This window comes from Sipha flava, unplaced genomic scaffold (genome assembly GCF_003268045.1).
Source record: "Sipha flava isolate LNK unplaced genomic scaffold, YSA_version1 42_pilon_pilon, whole genome shotgun sequence".
NCBI classification, from domain to species: Eukaryota; Metazoa; Arthropoda; class Insecta; order Hemiptera; family Aphididae; genus Sipha; species Sipha flava.
This window is the reverse complement of record NW_020273159.1, coordinates 1,000,109-1,020,966: the sequence shown is the minus strand read 5'-3', so window position 1 is coordinate 1,020,966 and position 20,858 is coordinate 1,000,109. Positions and strand designations below refer to the sequence as shown.

At 31.0% G+C, this 20,858-nt stretch overlaps 1 protein-coding gene across 7 annotated transcripts in view; it reads left to right on the top strand.

The window, feature by feature from the left end:
• Window positions 1-14,400, top strand: part of LOC112689118 (serine/threonine-protein phosphatase 2A regulatory subunit B'' subunit alpha) — a 29,088-nt gene extending 14,688 nt beyond the window's left edge. For 3 of the 7 annotated variants that reach the window (XM_025562645.1, XM_025562642.1, XM_025562641.1), the window contains 12 exons: window positions 8,583-9,777; window positions 11,595-11,692; window positions 11,757-11,886; window positions 11,958-12,061; window positions 12,129-12,309; window positions 12,371-12,614; window positions 12,683-12,854; window positions 12,918-13,044; window positions 13,108-13,272; window positions 13,352-13,381; window positions 13,486-13,568; window positions 13,995-14,400. In XM_025562645.1, the coding sequence (XP_025418430.1) occupies window positions 8,722-9,777; window positions 11,595-11,692; window positions 11,757-11,886; window positions 11,958-12,061; window positions 12,129-12,309; window positions 12,371-12,614; window positions 12,683-12,854; window positions 12,918-13,044; window positions 13,108-13,272; window positions 13,352-13,381; window positions 13,486-13,568; window positions 13,995-14,178 (2,574 nt within the window). In that variant the 5' untranslated portion in view covers window positions 8,583-8,721 and the 3' untranslated portion in view covers window positions 14,179-14,400. Of the gene's footprint in view, window positions 1-7,578; window positions 8,046-8,582; window positions 9,778-11,594; window positions 11,693-11,756; window positions 11,887-11,957; window positions 12,062-12,128; window positions 12,310-12,370; window positions 12,615-12,682; window positions 12,855-12,917; window positions 13,045-13,107; window positions 13,273-13,351; window positions 13,382-13,485; window positions 13,569-13,711; window positions 13,757-13,994 lie in introns of those variants that run through there. The other 4 variants (XM_025562648.1, XM_025562644.1, XM_025562643.1 and 1 more) reach the window with 4 other exon arrangements.
• The last annotated feature ends 6,458 nt before the right edge of the window (window positions 14,401-20,858 follow it).

Genomic DNA, 20,858 nt, shown 5'->3' with positions numbered 1-20,858 from the left:
TTACCTCGTATTGCTGTTCGTATTTTTTTGGATAATTTCCTCATTGCATTTTGTTGACGAGCATCCTTCACGTTCATCACTTTCAACAGTTGTTCTACCCTCTTTAAATAACTTCTTTTAAACCATCCAAAAACGCGAGCATAGGACATGGTTTCATCTCCATAAGCTAACAATAACATTTGGTAGGTTTCAGTAGCTGATTTTCCTAGTGTACGACAAAATTTAATGCACACTCGTTCTATATTTTCGCTCATAATGAAATCCGACAGGACGTAAAGACACACTTTGCTTAATCGCACCTAGAAACCGACTGAGATAATTTTAATCTAATCTATGTCTAATATATTTTCCCAATATATAAAGTTAGATTAATATAGCACTTGCAAGTTCATACTCAAACCGGTTTACGATTAATCTTGTCAGTCTCGATACTTTTTGATTAGACCTCGTACAAGTGTCTAAAATATTAATATTTACTGAAAACCATGTATACTATATAACTAACTGAATTACCCGGCTTTGCACGTGTGTAGTTTTTGCTTTCCCTAAATGAAATGTTTAAATTAACATAAATTGTGTTAAAAAAAAAATGCATTTTACTTAATTTAATTAAGTGCTATATAATAGTAGCAGCTGAATTATAAGTAATAAAAATATAATAATAATAATATTTACAAATGATTCTAATGATTCTATAATACTTATCCTTATATAATTATTATATAATTATTATAACAGGCCTTTTTTATGTTCTGATTTTGTGACGACATTATTTAATGATTTTCCAATCCCCCTTTCTCCCTCCCCACTGACAAAAAATATTAAAAATCAGGCGACGTGATGGACGACCTCAAAGAGGCATTCGGAACAACTCTGTGAAAAAAAAAATAGGAAAAATGTTAATAAGTGTCGTCACAAAGTTGGAACATAAAAAAGACCTGTTATTTTATATATATAAGGATACGCAATAATTTAATTTCTACTTCATTGAAAATAATAATTACATATGCTTATATTTTTTATTCTTCTTCGTCTTCTCCTTCACTTTTCTCCCAACTATTTGGTGTTAACCACCCTAAACCACTACTCGTCTCGATTTTCTACATCTCCAATGCACACACCAAAGGCCCTTATTTCATTCTCAATCGTATCCAACCATCTCTTTTTTGGTCTTCCTCTTCTTCTTTTCCCTTCAACGTTAATTTGCATTACAATAATTGTAATGCAAATTACTAGAGGAAATAAATGCAGTAAGAATCATTCTTACTGCATTTGTTACCTCTTGTCTCATTCCATGACCATTTCAGTCTATTTTCTCTCATCTTATACTCTATAAACACTACACCTATACTACCTCTCATGTATTCGTATATTATTCTATCTTCTCTTGTCACTCTCATCCATCTAAGCATTCTCATATCCGCAACACTCATATTCTGTTCTATATTTTTATCAATCACCCAATACTCTAAAGTTTAGAGTCTAAACCATATAGCATAGTTGGTCTCAATACACTACTGTACAATTTACGTTTCAGCCTCATTGGAATTCGCTTATCGCATAAAACGCCTGACGTTTCTCCCTATTTGCTTATACTTTTATATTATATTCGCATAATATTATAATTTAATATATGTGGTGAAAAATTACCTAATTATTTAATTTACTTAAAAATTAAAATATATCTTGAGTCCTGAAATTATCAATGAATAATAATGAATTAAACAACTACAAATCATACTTATATAAATATACATATTAATTCGATAAATAATTTATAAAATATTTGCAATTTATCATTTCTGCTATATGAAACGACATCCAGAAGTGTCAACGGTCAAACGAAAATGAAAAAATATATTATTATGAGGTAGTTTTGTTCGAAATATTTGATTAATTGAAGTACCTGTAGTCGACAATTACTTTTATAATAAAATTGAGGTTGTTGGATACATTTAGTCAAAGTATAAATTTATCGTATAAACGTGTACAAAAATAATATTCAATCGACTTTTTGTACTTATTTAATTTAATTTTTAGATTTTTTTTTAATTTTTTTAATTTTTAGATTTATTGAATTAGATTGATAAATGATCTCAAATTATTATTAATTATAATATTGATTGATTTTTATGGTCTTAATAAGATTCACTCAATAGTATTACTTTTATATTTACCATCGCATTACTTTTATCGACCTTACGTCAGTGATGAACTTATAGGATTATTCTTAGCTGGCAACAGCACAGGTAATGTGAATGTGATAAATTTATCGTAATCCTGGACTGGATCCAAAGCTTTTGTGGCAAAGGTTTTTTTTTTTTATTAACGGTTAAGTGTTAGGCGATTTAGTCTAATAATATTACGTTGGTTAGTTGAATAAAATAAGTACACCGACAATCAAATTAATTTCAACAATAAGTGTTAAAATTAACATAAGTATTCTAATAATAAAATTAAAAAATGGCAATTAATTCAAAATTGTATCAACAATAGTTTGATATGCAAATGAATAGTTCTTTGATGTTTTTGATAAAATTTAAAGTTATATACAGTATTTTATTATTTATGATTTAGGCTAAGTATTCGCCGTAATTAAACTCGTTTATATTTAAAATTAATTGTATTAGAATTAAAAAAATGTACAAATAAAGTGGTATGTATGAAAATGATTAAACACAGTTTGTATCTTCTATATTAATTTTATTAGCTTCTGGCTAATGAAGTAATATAAATTCAGTACATACAATTAATTTGTCTTGATTTACAATACATTTGAAACCGATTCGTTTCAAGACGTTCTATGTAATTGATTTTTCCTAATGAAACGATTTACCAATGCCTTAATAATATTAAATTATTTCTGCTGTCAGCAAGCCGGAAGAGTTTCTATCGAATAGCATTTTTTTTTTTTTTTTGCTATCCAGGAAACGTATTTGTCTGCATAAGGTGCCCGTGTAACGCAGTATTGTACATAAGTCTCGCCCGTATATCTGTTTAAAAGTTTCACACGGTAATCCTATTTTGGCCGTCACCAATGAACTTGTTTGGGTTTTTTTTTTCAAACATTTTTTTTTATTGATAGTTATTGTCGCGCTGAGGGCAACGCACCGACGGCTGCTGGAAAATCGGCGGCGGCGTAGGCGACACGTGCGGTGTTAGCTCGGGCGCGCTCGTATTTTTTTCTCGCCGGCACAACGGGACAGTGGCCGACACACGGGATTGTAATACATGTACAGGCTACTATTTCAGTCGTCGGGTATGAATACGCTACCCGGCCGTCGCCGTTGTCGCTGCTCATCTTAGCTGCATTTCTATAATAATATATTTTAATAGTATTCATCGCATCTGGTCAAAATCGTGTACAGATAATCCCTAGGCTTGATGATCGCCGCGTATGCCATGTAAAATAACGGCGGGAAAATCGTCTATTTAATCGCGTTATATCTCTGTCCACAAAGGAGTGCAATTTTCTTTGCTGATTTTTTTTTTCTTCTTGGTCAATACGACCGCCAATTTTGTATATACTATACGCGTGCGATTGGTCTTATGATAAAAATAGTATGTGTATACTGCAGTACACTTATATGCGCACAAAATTGTCGAATAGCGACGCGCGTGTCGTGTAATTCATATAAAATGATTGCACCGATGTTGCCGCCGTTATATCTTCGGGTTGCCGATTGGGCGGCACAGCTAAGCGTGTCGCAGCGTATTAAGACGCTAACGAGATAAAAAAAAAAAAAAATCGACATTCCTGACCATACTTAGATGACCAGCTGACCTTACTAAGGCTCACCTCTTAAGTTTGGTATATATACCACGGAAGGAATTTAGTGAAAATTAGACTTATTCGATGTTTGTTATCTTATGTTTAATAAAATATAAAGATACACTTGATATCGACCAGACGTTTATGCGCACGTGCGCGTAATTTTGTTTGAATCGTTTTAGTACAATGTTATTTTATAATATATTTAGCCGTAGTGAAGCTGTCTATTAAATTACCTCGACATAGTTATCTTCATTATTTTTTTCTTGTTCGATTTTATTGATCATTTTCTTGTGATGTAAGAACGAAGAAAAAGCGGAAAAATGTGTATTTTATAAATTCTGTCGTTATGCTCATATTTTTTTTATTAGGTCTTAGTGTATATATATACTTTTAATTTATGTATGTACTTAGAAACATTCGTCCAATTGTTATTAATTACTTTCTTCCTCACATATACAGTTGCCTCGCTGCTACTACTACAATATGGTAAATGTTATATCAACAACAGTAATTTGATTATTTTTATAATTATATATACTCTTTACAAATAATAATATGCACGTTTATTAATATGAAATTATATCGATTCATCAATCTACTTATGCTACTTTTTACGTTATATTTTTTGAGAAATTAGAAAATTATACGTATGAAAAAAATATGTATATTTATTATACCTGACGCAATTTGTTCACTAAGACACAATTAACGTGTATAGTTATAATAGAGTTATATGATAATATAATGCCTTTCGAAGGCAATAACATGTAAATATAATTATTATATTTTGAAATTCAAAATATCATTAACATTCCTTGTTTTATGGAACGTTACCAAAACGAATTTGTGGAATTCATTCAAAGAATCTTCTAAAGTTTTTAATTATTTTTTTGTGAGCCTTGTTTTATAATTGTATTATTATTCTACCGCGGTACCTAATATTTGGTATGTATACAAGTGTATTAAAAGTGGTAAATATTTGCATTTTTATGTTTTTATTTTTACAACATTTACTATTTATTCAATATACCATACTAGGTTAATATGTACTGTCGAAGTTATTTTATATTCACGTTTATACATGTCAATAAACTTATCATCATTCTGTATTTCTGTATTATAGTACTTATTCGTCGTCATGTCAATTTTGTAAAAGAATGAACAATACCATCGTAACTACAGTCATAAAATTTATTTAGTACTCTGAAGTCTAAAATGTTATTTGATCAATATGCATCAATGCATTTAAGTGATTCTGTATTACATATTTAATTGTGCAACTCAAAATCTATTTTCGATTAATTTTAATTTTTGGTTTCTTATTAGCAGTTTTTTTTTTTTCCAAAGGAATATGGTAAAATTAAAGTAGTACTTGACAGTTAATAAAAAATGAAACATGTGTTATTTCAACGAACGGGACAATTATTATTTAGAATAAAACATAAACTATTTTACCCGAGAGCTGTTAAATTTCTGACTTATATTTTTACAATATTTGAACCGGTAATCCATTCGATGTGTACGAATTAATTATTTAAATTAAAGGTCTTAAAAGAACTTTAAAAAAATTAAATTTAATAACTAACATATTTCATTGGCTACTGCGTGTACTAGAATAAATACACTCAATTTTTAAATGTTCATTTACAGAAAATTGTTAATATATTTTATTTTTTTTAAAATTACCGAAATGTGTATCTAATTATTACTGTTGTTCAAATAAATTAAAACCTATTTTTGCTAATAACATACTTGTTACACCTATTATAAATATGTGTTAAATATAATAAAACAAGGCAAAAATGAATGCTGATTTTAGTTTCCTAGGTATACAAGTAACGCATATTTTACTATTTAAATAAACCTATTTATAGCAGTTAAGATAAGATAATAATCAAAATCGATTTTTCCATGTGTTTATTTTATAAAAAATTAAAACCAATTAATGAGAAAAATGAGAAAAAAAGTGTATTTATATATTTTTAAGATATTAATGTTTGTTTTTTTAAAACAATTATAACTAGCTAACTTTTAATATATTATGATTCTAACTAAATTTATTTGAATGAAAAACGTATGCCGAGAAAAATAAACTAAGCATAATATAATTTAGATTTATTTCTAAACGAATTTTCCTCGTCTTCTATTACCGCTCTTTTTTTGGAATGAAAAATAGCCATTGATAGATGATCTATGTGTACTGGTATTTGCCCTCATTACTCTTATGTGAAAAATATCGGATTAATATAAACGCGGAACTCAAACCTGATAAATACATGACCTTTTTGTTATTTATAGTAAACTTAAATAAAATGTATTTCAATATATTATGCATAATATGTTATATGTAAGCCCATATATATGTCAAATATAAATTATTTTCTCCGTTAAATGAATAAAAAATATATTCGATATAATATTAGAATACTTAACGTTTTCTTCTTCGCCTTTCTCCCAACTATTTGGGGTCGACCACCATTGTCCTAAACCTCCATTTGTCTCGATTTTTATATCTATATTATTATAGAATACTTAACTATATAAACTATTGATTTTTTATAATCATAAAGTTATGTATTATAGTTTTATTTCTAAACTTGTTGAATGGAATAATAATAATTATAATAGTCATAGGATTATGACAAGCAATCGATTTATATACTCGTCGAGGATACATTATTATAGAAATTATAGTTTCTAAAAATATATTTCAGTTAAAAAAAAATAATTGTTACATATATTTTTTTTTTTTTTATGGCTATGTCCAAGAAATGTAAATGAAATGAATTTTGTACGTCAAAAGTTATTTTTAACTTGTTATAACAGGCTCTAATATATTTCTAACCTTTAGGATTGAATGCAATACATTCAAAAGTTCTGTTCCGGAATCCTTCGTTCAGTCTGACGACAATTTCTGCAGTATTGACATCCGATTACACAAATCGCACGGACGGTTCTTATAATACATTATATATATTATATACATTATTTTATAGTTTCCCTTATCAATGGCACATTTGGAAAATTTTTAACTGTATATTGTGTATTATATCCTTCCGACATTCGTTTTCGCGCGCTCGACATGTGATTGCATATAATTTCCGTCCGTGACACTATTTGAACGTCGTGCTCGCGTTAACATATATACTTATGTATAGATATTTTATAATATCTAATTCTTGTCGCTGATTTGAATTGACATTTTTCGATCGAGGTAAAAATCTTCAACTTTTGTAATGACCGAATAGCTTCTTAGTTCGCCTATAAGTGCACTCCCTTCGTACACCCTTGAGTAAAAGGGTAACTCCACTGTTTTGTTGCACCACAAGCCGTCACGAGTATCGTTTTCCGATCGTAATAATATATTGTTTTTTTTCGCTTATAAATACATTTATTCCGGTTGAATACATCCGTTAGTAGCCGTCGTTGGGTTAGATTTGCGATTAGGAGAATATGCCGGGTCTTTATGTACGTGAACGGCGATCATGATGACGACGACGACAGTGTCAGTGTGTAGCTGTTATTTGGACCAAACATCGTAAACGTACATATGTATATATATATATATATATATATATATATATATTATAATATAATGCATGTTTCACATGGGCAGAGAGCCGGTATACACACGTAAGCCGCTTTTCGACGACCCATGTGCACATGGGACCGAAGAAACTGCCGCCGGTTCTATATATAGACGCACACCACTATGGCAGTGTATTAGAGTCAAACGTTCAACCCGTCGCCGTCGACTTCCTCGGCAGTCCGTTCTGCGTGTCCCGCCGCCATCGTTCGCTTTTTTTTTATTATTACGCGAGAGCGCATGATGAATTATTATTATTATTATTATTATTATTACGAGTATAATGTAGTGTAGATCACGAAAATACGAGATAATTATTCGTCATGCGTCACCGCCACACATCGTTTTTCCGTGTTCGATCGCGTTTATTGTTTTAACGGCTCCGGCGTGCGCGCGCTGGTTTAGTTAATATTTTTTTTTTTTAATTCGATATCACAGTGTGACGAACATATTATAATATTATACTCTACACACCGTCGTGCCCGTATACGTGCCGAGGAAACAACATATAGCCGCCGTCGAAGTTTGCGTGTCTAATACATTAATTGCCAACGCCCTTAGAGTTAATAATTTCCTTCCTCTAGGGCACGCGACCTTTAACTCATCCCGCAGTGCTATATATAGGTGATAATTAATACCACTACTGTCTACTATTACTGTTTTTGCTGCGCACTCCATACTCGGGTAATTTCATCGCTATCCTCTCTCGTGTTTTTTAACCATAACAACAATAACGCTATTTTTACGCTCGCGAAAAGCGCTACCGATTCCTATGTACACGCATACCCGCGTACATACATGTTCAGTATTTACTGTATAACCAAACTCTTGTATGTCTGCTGACTAGGCGCGTCTACATAAACGTAATAGATGTTGAGGCTCATCGGGAAGAACAGGTGGAAATATCGTGCGTGCGTGCGTATGAGTATGTGTGTGTGTGTGTAAGGCGTGAAATCGCGAGAAACTTCCGTGCGCACAATAGTCTCGTATTGATTTGTCATTTGGAAAATAGGTGTTTATTTTCTCATGACGGAGACTCCGCCGGTGTCGTTGTCCCATAGCAACTGCACAGCACTGTGCACAACCATATTTCGACTGCATTTCATAATGCACGCACGCGCGTTCACGCCGTATATCGCTGCGGCGGCGGCGGCGTTGTAAATTATATATATTATATGCAACCGACAGCAAATGATTAACCCGCTCGGGTGTTTGTTTCAGGTGCGACATGAACCGACGAGTGTAAGGTTGGTGGTCGCCGGTCGGATGACGATGCTATTATGATACTATGACCGAGCCGCTGCTACGTTCGGACGGCGAATAATGACCGTCAGCTGTCATCACATTTGAGATCTGAGCAATGACTACGACGGCAAACCATCGGACGTCTGCAGGTAACATGGCGCCCGAGCCGGAGGAAGACATCGCGGCCATCGCGAAACAAATATCGGACCACGCCGAGGCTATATACCAGACATGGAAGGCCCGGGGCTTGGCGCCCAACGAGATACTCACGTGCCATCGTGACTCGTCGGCGGCCGACAAGTTCGGCTCCGTGTTGACCCCTCAGCCGAAACCGGCGGCGGACGCGGTGCACAAGAACATGTTGACCGATCCGAACACCAACAACCTGGAACGGTTGGTGAACAAGTTCGTGGTGGAAGACAAAGCGCGGCTGGCGGCGCGGCAATCGCGTTCGTTGTCGCCCAAGCCGTTCGCCTCGTCCATCCAGTACGCGTTGCAAAAGTTCGAACAGAAAGCGTCCAGCCTGGAACAGGTGAAACCGAACGGAAGTGCCGCGATAAAGAGGTACAGCAAATCGCCGCTCAAAAGTTACCCCGACGACTTCGTGCCGGCCGCCGCCACCACCGCCAAGAACGCCACGGTGGCGCCCGTCACGGCGATGACCAATAACGACACGGCGTCGTGGCCTTTTCGTAAAAGTAAGACGGACTCGTCTCAGAAGTCCAACGACTTCATGGACGAGGTGGCCAAAGAGGAACAACGACTGATCGACGCGCTGAAAAACGGATCGGTGATCGAGAACAGGAAGAGCGAGAAGCCCGCCGTGCCCAGCAAGGAAGGAGTGCTGCGCTCCGTCGGCTACGACATGATCGGCAACCGTTCCAAGCCGGAGTTCCTCATCGGGCTGTCCGCGCTCAGCTCGTCCCGGAGGAATCAGCACGCGCACAGGCAACAGGAACAGGTGCCGCATCCCGAGCTCACCGATCACCAGCGAGCCAACATCCGGTCCAACCACCAGTCGAACCCCGTGCGGCCGTTCCTGACCCGCGGGTCCGTTGCCGAGCGCGTACTGATCTTCGAAAAGTGTCCGACCGAGTTGATGAAGAACTCCGCGACCAGTTCGGCCCAGTCGTGGAAGAACATCGGTTCGGATGTGCACACCAAGATCCAGGTAACCAACGTAAATGTATTTTTATTATATACACAGCGGTATTGTTTCGAGACGATAAATCACTGCAATGGCGTATTGTGGAATCAATTTGTAGGCGCGTGAATAATATTACGGTGTGTGAGATGGATGCATTTTTCCACCCACTGGTCCGTGTGTATGTGTGTATCCGTTTATTATTATTATTATTGTACAGTTGTGTGTTGTCGCACCGAGTTAATAAGTGGGTTTTTATTAAAACATAATGTATAAATATATATATATTTATTTATTTATTATGGGAGGGAAACGGGAGGGAGAATGTTGCAAGGCAGGTTTATTTTTTATTTTTATTATTTCACAAAGTCACAAGTGAATGTGTTCTAGTCATTGCTGGGTCAACATGTGTTCGTTTAATAATAGTAATAATAATAACAGCGCCAGTTAAACATGTTAACGCATCGCGAACGCAGTGACGATGGCCTTGTGTCGCGGGAATTTTCGCAAAAGCTGTCCGATCAGATGTGTTTTATTCCTTTTGTTGTAACCGCTGCTCGATGTTTTTATTCATCTACCGCGGCCGTCGTGTGGTACAATTAGTTTAACGTTTAATAGTTATCTAAGGTCATTTCGTGTTGGCGTGGTCCTATTTCGTGTGGGCTCGCGATCCCGATATTAGTGAGAAAAATTAAAAATATGATACGGGTGTGCAGTCGCCGCCGCAATATTCACCGTGTTGCTCAGAACTTTTGGAGGTAAACGTATTACCCCAGTAACATGTGATGATGATGTTGAAATGGTAACGAGCGTGCGATCTTGGTGCTACGCATGTCAAATACTAGTGTTGCAAAACAATAATAATTGCGGTGAAGAAGAAATTCACAAGCCCAAGTTTCCGTATAAACCCTGGAAACAACGATTGCCTAGGTCTTACAATAAGGTTCGTATACGAATTGGTTTATTTGTTCGGTCACGGCTTATTTAGAACGAAAATTCGTTTGTTTTGACAAAAAAAACCATCAAAAACTACGTTACTTTTTTCTACTACATAACGGAAATCAAATCCAATATTCTACATTTTTTTTTTTTGCCTATCAAATGACTATTTGTTTTATTTTATTTTTTTGAAAAATGGGCGCGGGCTTATAGAACTATTTAAATTTCATGGTCACTTTGGTCGATTATATTTAATTAAAATTGAATCTAAATACCATAATTATACCGTGCTAATTGATAGTATGATATTTTTTTTTAATTGTTTATCCATTTACCTAATAATAAAATATTAATTTAAATGTATTTTATATGGTATGATTAAAAGTATCTAAATTGTATTTTATTCTATTAAACCAATTATATATTTTAAATTATTATTAAAATACTATTTGATTTCAAATCAAGTTTTTTATTTTAGTAGGCGTACTTTTCCCATATATTTTATTACCACGTTTCTAATATGGCTCATATGTCCGTCCATTATATTAAGCAACTAATGGATTATGTAAAATAAATCATAGTGTCTTTAGGTCACGTACACGATTCTTTTTAAATAACTAATGGACCCCCTTAACATTTATTTTATGAATATATCATATTATAGTATAGAATATACAACATTACAAAAGAATAAAGACGCCTAAATAATTTTAAAGCGAATACTTATGAGTCAACTCGTGGATGAAATTATGCATCTTCTAAACATACTATGATTTTCTGGGAAGGGGGAAATGTTATACTCGCGAAAGTATATCTTTTACAATTGTACGTATTATTAAAACTTTTTTACTGGTAGATTTTATGAAGAATTGTTCTAATTAGTAACTGTTCTTTTATTGTTTTAGAACTATTCAAAAGAAACAAATCAGAAACCTGGAGCGCCTCCACCACATACTACGTTACAAAGACATACAAAAGCTAATCGTAATGTATTCATTCCTAGGTAATATTAAAGTTAAAATGTTTCAATAATCATCTTCGGAATTAAAAAATTTAAATTTTTGTAGATTTTATTATCCGTTTGGCAAACCTGAGAGCCAACAACAGTGGGATATAATTGTTAAGACAATCACAGATTTCTTTTTGTCATTGCCAAATTCACAAGCTTCCAAACATCATTTTGGTCAAATTTCAAAGGTATTAAACAACCTTTATAATTATTATTATTTTTTTTTTCTATGATATTTTACTGTTTGTTTATTTTACAGTTATGTAACTGTCCGCTTTATTGGAAAAATCCTTTATTCATTGCCTGTGGTGGGGATTTATCCAATTCAATAGATTTAAATACCTTCCTTAGTTTTTGGAAAGAGTAAGTTTATAGTTCATTAGAATTATTATGATTGTTTATTAATTATTGCTATTGACTAATTTTTAAGTATATGGTCTTCTTGTCATGATTTGCCATCAAAATTTATACGTATTTTGTCAAGAAACTCAAAAAAACAAACTTTATCTCCTGAAAACTTCATCGTACTAGTCCAAGATGTGGTTGATTCGCATCCCGGCTTAACATTCCTGAAAACTGCACCAGAATTTCATTCTAGATATGTACACACGGTAATTTATTCATATAAATGTTTTAATTTCTTCTTATTTTAAATTGCATTATTTATTCTAGGTAATATCAAGAATATTTTATAGTGTTAACACATCATGGAGTGGTGATCTTAGCCTAGCAGAAATCAGACGTTCTAATCTGATGCGTGTCATTGACTTATTAGAAAAGGAAGAAGATATTAATCAAGTAACTGCTTATTTCAGTTATGAACATTTTTATGTTATATACTGTAAGTTCTGGGAGCTAGATCGAGATCATGATTTATTTATTAGCAAAACTGATTTAGCCCGACACAGTGATCATGGTAAGTTTTTTCATTAATATTTAATTTATAATGATGTATAATATTTATTATATTGTAATATTTTTTAGCTTTGTCCACAAGAATAATAGACCGAATATTTTCTGGAACAGTTACCAAAAAGAAGCAAAAAACTTCTAACAATAATTATATGGAAGAAAAAATGAGTTACACCGAATTTGTATGGTTCCTAATGGCTGAAGAAGATAAACGACATCCTAGAGCAGTTGAATATTGGTTTAGGTGAGACATCCTATAGCTGTTTATGTTAGAATTAATTTTTCTAAATTTATTTGACTATTATAGATGTATGGATATTGATGGTGATGGTTATTTGTCAATGTATGAACTTGAATATTTCTATGATGAGCAACTTCAAAGAATGGAAAGCATAGGAATTGAGTGTTTACCTTTTGAAGATTGTTTATGTCAGGTATAAAGTTAAAATGTACACCATAAAAATATTGAAATGTATTTCATATTTTATTTTTTCTAGATGCTTGACATGATTAAACCAAAGTGTAAGGATAAAATATCATTGGCTGATCTCAAAGCTTGCAAAATGACACCAATATTTTTTGATACATTCTTTAACCTTGAAAAGTACTTAGATCACGAACAACGTGATCCATTTGCATCACAAAGGGATAATGAGAATGAAGTGAGTAATATAATATTTAAACTATTTAAAAATGAATGTTGGTTAAATTTGTATTTTTATGTTAATAACCAATTTCAAGCATAACGAAAATGGAAATAAATATTATAAGGTCAGTTTTTTTTAACATGTTTTGCATATGGAATATATTATTAATTGTTATACTCTGAATAAACATTTATAAATAAATATATATAAATATATTCATTGTTTTAGGCATCTGATTGGGATAAATATGCTGCTGAAGAATATGAAATGTTGGTAGCTGAAGAAGGTGGAAATGATGTCCCTGAGGAAATGTAAGTAATTATTTATTATTGTTACTTTAGTATTATAAAAATTACCATTGGATTCTTTATGGAAACCTAAGATTATGTATTTTCAACATTTTATAACTTGAAATTATAAAAAAAAAAAAAAAATGGTGGTAATATTATTACAGAATAACAGATGAAGACATTTGAGAGGCAAAATGTATGTAACAGTGGTAAGTGTCTGTGGTCTATTGTGCCGTCCTCCACTGTTGAATAGCACAATCCTATAACTAAATATAACACACCCTTTTTATTTAGATCATTCTTTATTTTTAATTTTTTAATTTTTATAATCACGTAGTTCTCTAGTTACCTCACTGTCATAACATATTACGCTGTTGTGTTTCTTCTGTATTTGTTATTATTTCCCAAATAATTAATATGAGTATTTTTTTTTTTATATATATATAGAAATGGAACTGATATTGAAGATATCCTGTCACCTAATCTAGATGATGTATTGAATTCATGTTCTTATAATAAAATATCCAATCAGCCAAGAGTTTTAATCACTGATTTCTCTTCACCATCTAATAATATGTACGATGAAAATGACTCATCTGACTATGCTGGTGATAGTGATGATGATATTTAATTTTATATTCTTGATAATTATAATGCAATTAACATAAATTGATTACTATTTGAAACCACGGGGATTTGCAGACATTATATTATACCAAAGAAAGTAGTTGCTCATATTGTCCGCCTGCTCTCAAATAATTCTTCTTTTATCTACTTAAACTCTGATAAATTCATAATTATTCACTAAATGTTATATATTAATTAATGAGTGTTTTTGTTATTAGAATATATATATATATATAATATTGTCATTTTTATTTTGTTTTAATATGAAAAATTAATCATTGTTATTTTCTAATTGTATAAAGAATTAAAAACTAGGTGGTATATTGCTATCTGCCAGATTTTATATTTGACATTATTATTTTTTGTATGAAATTTATAAATTGTAATTGTACATAATTATTAATTCAATTTTTAACTAGTGAAATTAATGTTAAAACTAAGTAGTATATATATAATTCTGTAATATATAATTTAAAAAAAAAACCAAAATATCTGTTAAATGTTATGAATCTTTTTAAAATAGTATTAAGAGTTGTTGTCCTGTCTGTTAAAAACAAACAAATTATTAACATAGTCTAGTCGGAAATAGAATGTTATTATGATACTAATAATAATGACATTATTTGTTGATTACATATTTCTAAAAAAAAATACCGTATGAAATATTAAAATTTAATTTCCTTTTTATTTTATGTTTTATTTTTGTAGTTATTGAACCTCCAACCTAATTTACCATTCTTATTTCTTATGCATATAGCTTAATATTTAAGTGCAAGATGATAATATAGTTGTAGTCTAGAACTAAATAGATATACTGCTTATAATCACTTTTTATACATTAAATAATCTTTTAACAGTTTTAGTACTGAACTGTTTTTTAACATTTATTTGTGTACCATACACTAATATAATGTAGATAACAACTACCTTCTTGTGCTATTTGGAATTATTCAAATCATTTTCTGTTTTTAGTACCTATAATTAATTATTATGGCTAATTTGTAAAATTATATATTATTTTTATAGTAGTAAATGTTAATAAATAAAAATCAACACAACCTTATTCTTCAACAGTTTCAACAATTTTTTTAAAAAACATAATGTATCTAGTGGAAGACAGAGGTAGCTTGTAATCACCTACCAGGGCAGTGCCCTGGTAAAAACATTTTTTAGGTTCATTTTAGATAAATAAATTAAAATTTAGTGAGTATACTAGTACATTTATGAACATGTTTAATGATACATAATTATTTTAATGTTATATGTTTAGTAGTTATAATGTAAATCGAGCAAAGCCAGAACAGTTTTTTCGGGCCAAATGGGTGGTTTAAAATAATCTGCCATGGTAAAATGTAAATGTTCAAACTGCCTTTGACGGTGGATACAATGAAACATTTAAATTAAAATATTGGTTATTTTCCCATCTCTAAGTACATTGTACAGCTATTGATATTATAATAATATACATTATACAATCAATGGTACAACACTACTCACTACTCTGTTGTTCATCTGTATCTGAAGCAACAATTTTAGAGTTTTTATACTTATTTATAAATAAAATTATATATTTTATATTTAGCAGTAAATATATTAATTGGATAAAAGTTATTATGGTAGAAAATTCATAATGTAATATATTGACTACAAAAATGGTTAACAGTTAAAATATATTTAATTGCTGAGAAACTGTGTACTTGTGTTTTATAGCCTTAAAAGTCGTCAATTTACATACTTATAGATTAATCTTTTAAGGTCGCATTTAATTCATTCACCATTTTGTTTGCTTCCAGGCTAAATTTAAGAGCTGTACATTTTTTTTCAAATTTTATTAATTCATTTAGATTTTCCTATTATATTTAATTTGTCATTATTAGGTTAGATGTAATTTCACTATGTATGTTACAAAATTTTAGGAAACCCACTAATTCAGTTTCATCCAATAAATTTATCCTCGCTACAGTTTTATGAGAAATTATAAATTTGAATTTCTTTTCCACTGGTAATTGGTTGAATTCTTCTTTTTCTAAACTTTCTACCACATATAAGGTACATAGTGTGAATTTTTGTACAAGTTTAGCAGAAAATGGTAACTTTTCAAACCTTGAATTTGAAAAAAAATTTCCTAGATCGACCTCTTTGATTTGTCGTAACAGACTTATTAAATTTTGTTCATTTATTTCGGGACCAAAATTTGCATCTAAGTATGATAAATTAATTTTATTTACTTTTGTAATTTGATTATTTGTATTACGTTTAATATAAAATGTGTTATCCATTTAGTATCATTATTTATTGAAGTATTAATTATTTTTACTCACAGGGACAAAAAAAAATTAAATTACCCTATTCTTAATAACTATATTCTTATTCTTTAATTACTTACTCTATAATTATCAATACAAAAATTATATAAATGTAATAAATTGAATCTATAAATTGCAATGCTATTTTTTGTAATAATAAAAAAAAATTACAAACTCACAATATTTCCCTACACTATTATCTTCAATACTTAAATCTCAGAAATGCTCATCAAACAACTCTGTAAACTTCTCTAAATTTAATTTTTATTAAAAGTACACTTATACAAAATAAATTAACAACTACTATTTAATAAAAATCTAAACCAATCCCAAATATTTATAATTCCTATGGTTACGGCGCCTCCACCAATATGTAATGTGGTCGGGGATGACCAGTTAAATATATGATATTCAGGGAAGATTTTCTAGTCCTTGTGAATATATTATACCGTAGCTCGGGAGCATAAAAGGAAAGATCTTGATATTACAAATAAATGTAGATTGATTTAGTTTAATTATTATTATTTAATTTACATATATAAATAAGACTTACGGACTATGGACTACATCAAGACAATATGGAGTTCAGCTACATCGGAAGAACGTCGTGGCAGAACTGTCACGACTTAATGAAATATCGTAAACATGTAAATTAACGTGATGTCTGCTCAGCAATATCCATAATACATGAGTAGACATTAATAATATGTAACAATCGTTACATTATTACGTATTATATATACTATATTCATTATTTATTATTGAAAAAATACTTTTTATGCATTGGTCTTCTTACTTTGAACCGACTGTACTGTATTTGAAAGTTTTTTTACTTAGATAATTTCATATCTAAAAAAATGTCAAGTTATCTAGTGTTTATGAGACTTATAAATTATTGTATCTAATTTATTTTAATAAATGTGTCCCTTTGTTTTGCTATAGGTTAGGTTACTGGAGAAGACACTTATGTTTTTGTTATCATAAATATATATTTTATTTGGTAACTGAAATATCAAGATCTAAATGCATATTCATACCTTTTTTTTAAAATTCTATGCCAGTCTATTAAATATAATAAATTATACACATATGTAACCTTTAACTATTGTTGAGAAGATACTTAACTTTGTAAGAGTACTATTATTATGTTTGATTATTTTCAATTACACTACGGTTTGCCCTTTGCTATTTCATTTTTTTTATGTACATATAAATGTTTTATATATTTATTATTTTGGTTTTTATACGTTTGACACCATGCATCGATTGTTAGTATAGTACCGTAAGTATGGTGCCGTAGTATTTTTAAGAAAACAATTAGGTGGGGGTCTCCTAGATAGCGAACGCCTTTGACGCCGAAGACGTATCAATTTTCCACCCGTATTTTATCAATAGTTAATAATTATCACAAGTAATAACCGTGGTAGTATTGCATGATAAGTCGTACCTACATAAAACACAGATATCTATATTATACTAGATAACGAACTACCGATGTTTTCCATTGAGAGAAGTGAAGTCCGGGGACGCAAGATTATCATACGTCCGCTATGTTTTCGGTTGGCGAAACAATATTACTTTACACTATATAAAACAGTTGAACACACTAAATTATTAAATTAAACATTTTTCATTACATTTAATCAAAATTAAATTTCATTACAGAATTGAGAATATTAATTTAAAATTGCACTATTGATTATTTATATAATGTATATAATATATATTGATTATACTGCTAAAATATCTCCATGATGATACCTCATCTACAATCTGAGCTGAGCTATTTATACGGAGGCAACAATGGAATCAAAATACTATTCCAAAACCGAATTCTGCTATTGATTCACTCTCTCATTACACCAATCTTCAACCTAACATTAAAATACTTTTACAATTATTCGCCACGTTACCAGTTACCTCTTCCACTCCGGAAAGAAGTTTTCTGCACTTCATAGCTTAAAAAATATTTAAGAAGCACCATGTCAGAAAACAGACTAAATAGGTTAGCTATGACTAATATAAATAAAAAAGAGCAATTCAATGAAAGTGAAATAATAACCTAATTTGCCAGAAATTCGCCTAAGAGGATGCAGCTTTCAGAGTGGAGCAAGTGACTGAACACTGAAACCAAAATTATTATTATTATTATAAATTATATATTAATAAATATTTTAAAACTATACTAAAATGCATGAATTGCATTTAAAAACTTCGTGGAAGATGGTGGAAGGGGTTAAGGGTGAATTCTCATATCCTCTCTTACTTTACTTATCAAAAAAAGTGATTAGCCCCTCCCATTTAAAAATCCTGGCTACGCCACTGACTGCTACTAACTGCTACTGCTATTTTATCTCATCATTACCACACATAATATTTAACCATATTGTTATAGGATGCGCGATTGTGATAAAAATATAAAAATTAAAGGTAAATATAATCTAAAATAAATAAAATGATTGCAATACATATAATACGCTTTGTTAAGCGTTATATTTATAACGTAATATTAGTAGGGGGACGCTAAAATTTCTGAAATTTAGTTAGGGTACTCCGTCCCCCTGCGCCTCCCATCAAGTCAAGCACTGATCTTAATGGACTAGGCAGTGTAAATTATTGTGAGTTAAGTAAATAATTGAGTTCAACTCATAAGTCAAAATCATTTAATATTAGAAACAATAAAAGTATAAGTTTATTACACAATTTTTCTAGTGATCTATGAAAGGTACCCTACGTATCATGTCACACTATCCAACCCCCACCATTGTCTATTCCGTCCGAGAAACGAAGCAATGAAGGACAAACACCCAGGCCGTTCAAACCTACGTATCCGGTCGACTTTTTCTCTATAATATAAAAATCAAAAATCGATATAACCTTTGTTATACCTACAGGGCCAAGGTTACCCAGTTTATGTGGGTAAAAATTGTCATCACTAACTACTCGTATAACAGTTACGGAAATAATATGTCTTGGATATTGTCACTTTGCAGGCATTAATTTCATGTTTATCGTATCATTAAATTCTCTATGACGGTTCCTTTAACAACAGTTTATGATAAAATCAAATTTAGTTTTTAGTTCTCGTACCTTTTCAATTCTCAACAAAATACCAACTGGTAAGAAAATATTATATTTTTTATTCTAATGATTTTTATAGTCTTACAATAGACTCTGATCTGTCAAATAGTAGATTTGATAACATGATAAATTTTGCACCTTTCATCTTTATATTTTAAGAAACTATTATTTTGAATAAGAGTTTTTAATTCATTCTACAGAGTATTTAATCGTGGTTTTGACAAAAATTGTTTCAAAACAAAACTAGTTTTGTATTCGAACAATTGTTGGTATACCAAAGCAAAAAGACTTAAAACAATACCATCGATATTATTACACTTTTTTCACCGTGTACATTAATTTAATTGAGATATAAAATCAAAATATCTCAATTATGAAAATAATGGAGATATCTCAATTATCAAAATAATAATTCCATTACGAGTATATACCCGAGAGATTATTTCGAGTGATATCTCGTTTATTTTAAAAACAATCAGTTCTTGATCTCGAAATGTATATGGAATAAAAAATATTACGAATGATGTTTATGGATCAAAGGAGGAAGGGAGGAATACTATTTTTAATCTTCATAATCGAATAAGTAAATACTAGTTTTTGTATTTTCGACTCGTGCTACTCGTGGACTGATCGTTAGACAAATATTGATGAGTATATGGTTATTCTTAGTTATTTATATTTTAAAGTTTGACATAAATATATACCTATAATTTTTGAATTACTCAACCACAAAACAACAAAAAATTTTCAGAACGTTTATAAATAAAATTATATTAATATTATTCAAGGAATTATAACAACAATATTGTAACTATTACTAATATTTCGATTATGCCCATCACTAATCACGTATCTCGATTATTAATATTTCGAAACATCTCGATTATAAAAATGTCTCGAATAGGTACTAATATTTAGATTATTGAAATCATTCAATTATGACCATCACTAATTAAAAATATCTCAATTTTTGCCAAAACATCGTTGTCGCCTAGTAATTAAAGATATCATCTTCTAGGCGACAAAAAAATATTTACTAGGCGATTATTATGTCACCCAGAATATTAGTTAAAATAAGCACTGACACAGATACGTCACATTGGTTGCAGTCGTAAGGCAGTAGCAGTTGCAAATTTGCATTACATCGCACGTGCTGCGGCCACGATCATTATAAGGTACTTTTACTTGGTTAAAAAAATCAAATGCACTTTTGAAATTGATCGTTTCACAATTATTATTGGTTAACGAGTCGGCTAGCCTGCAACGGGCCAGGCGCTTACGTGATAAGTTTTTAACG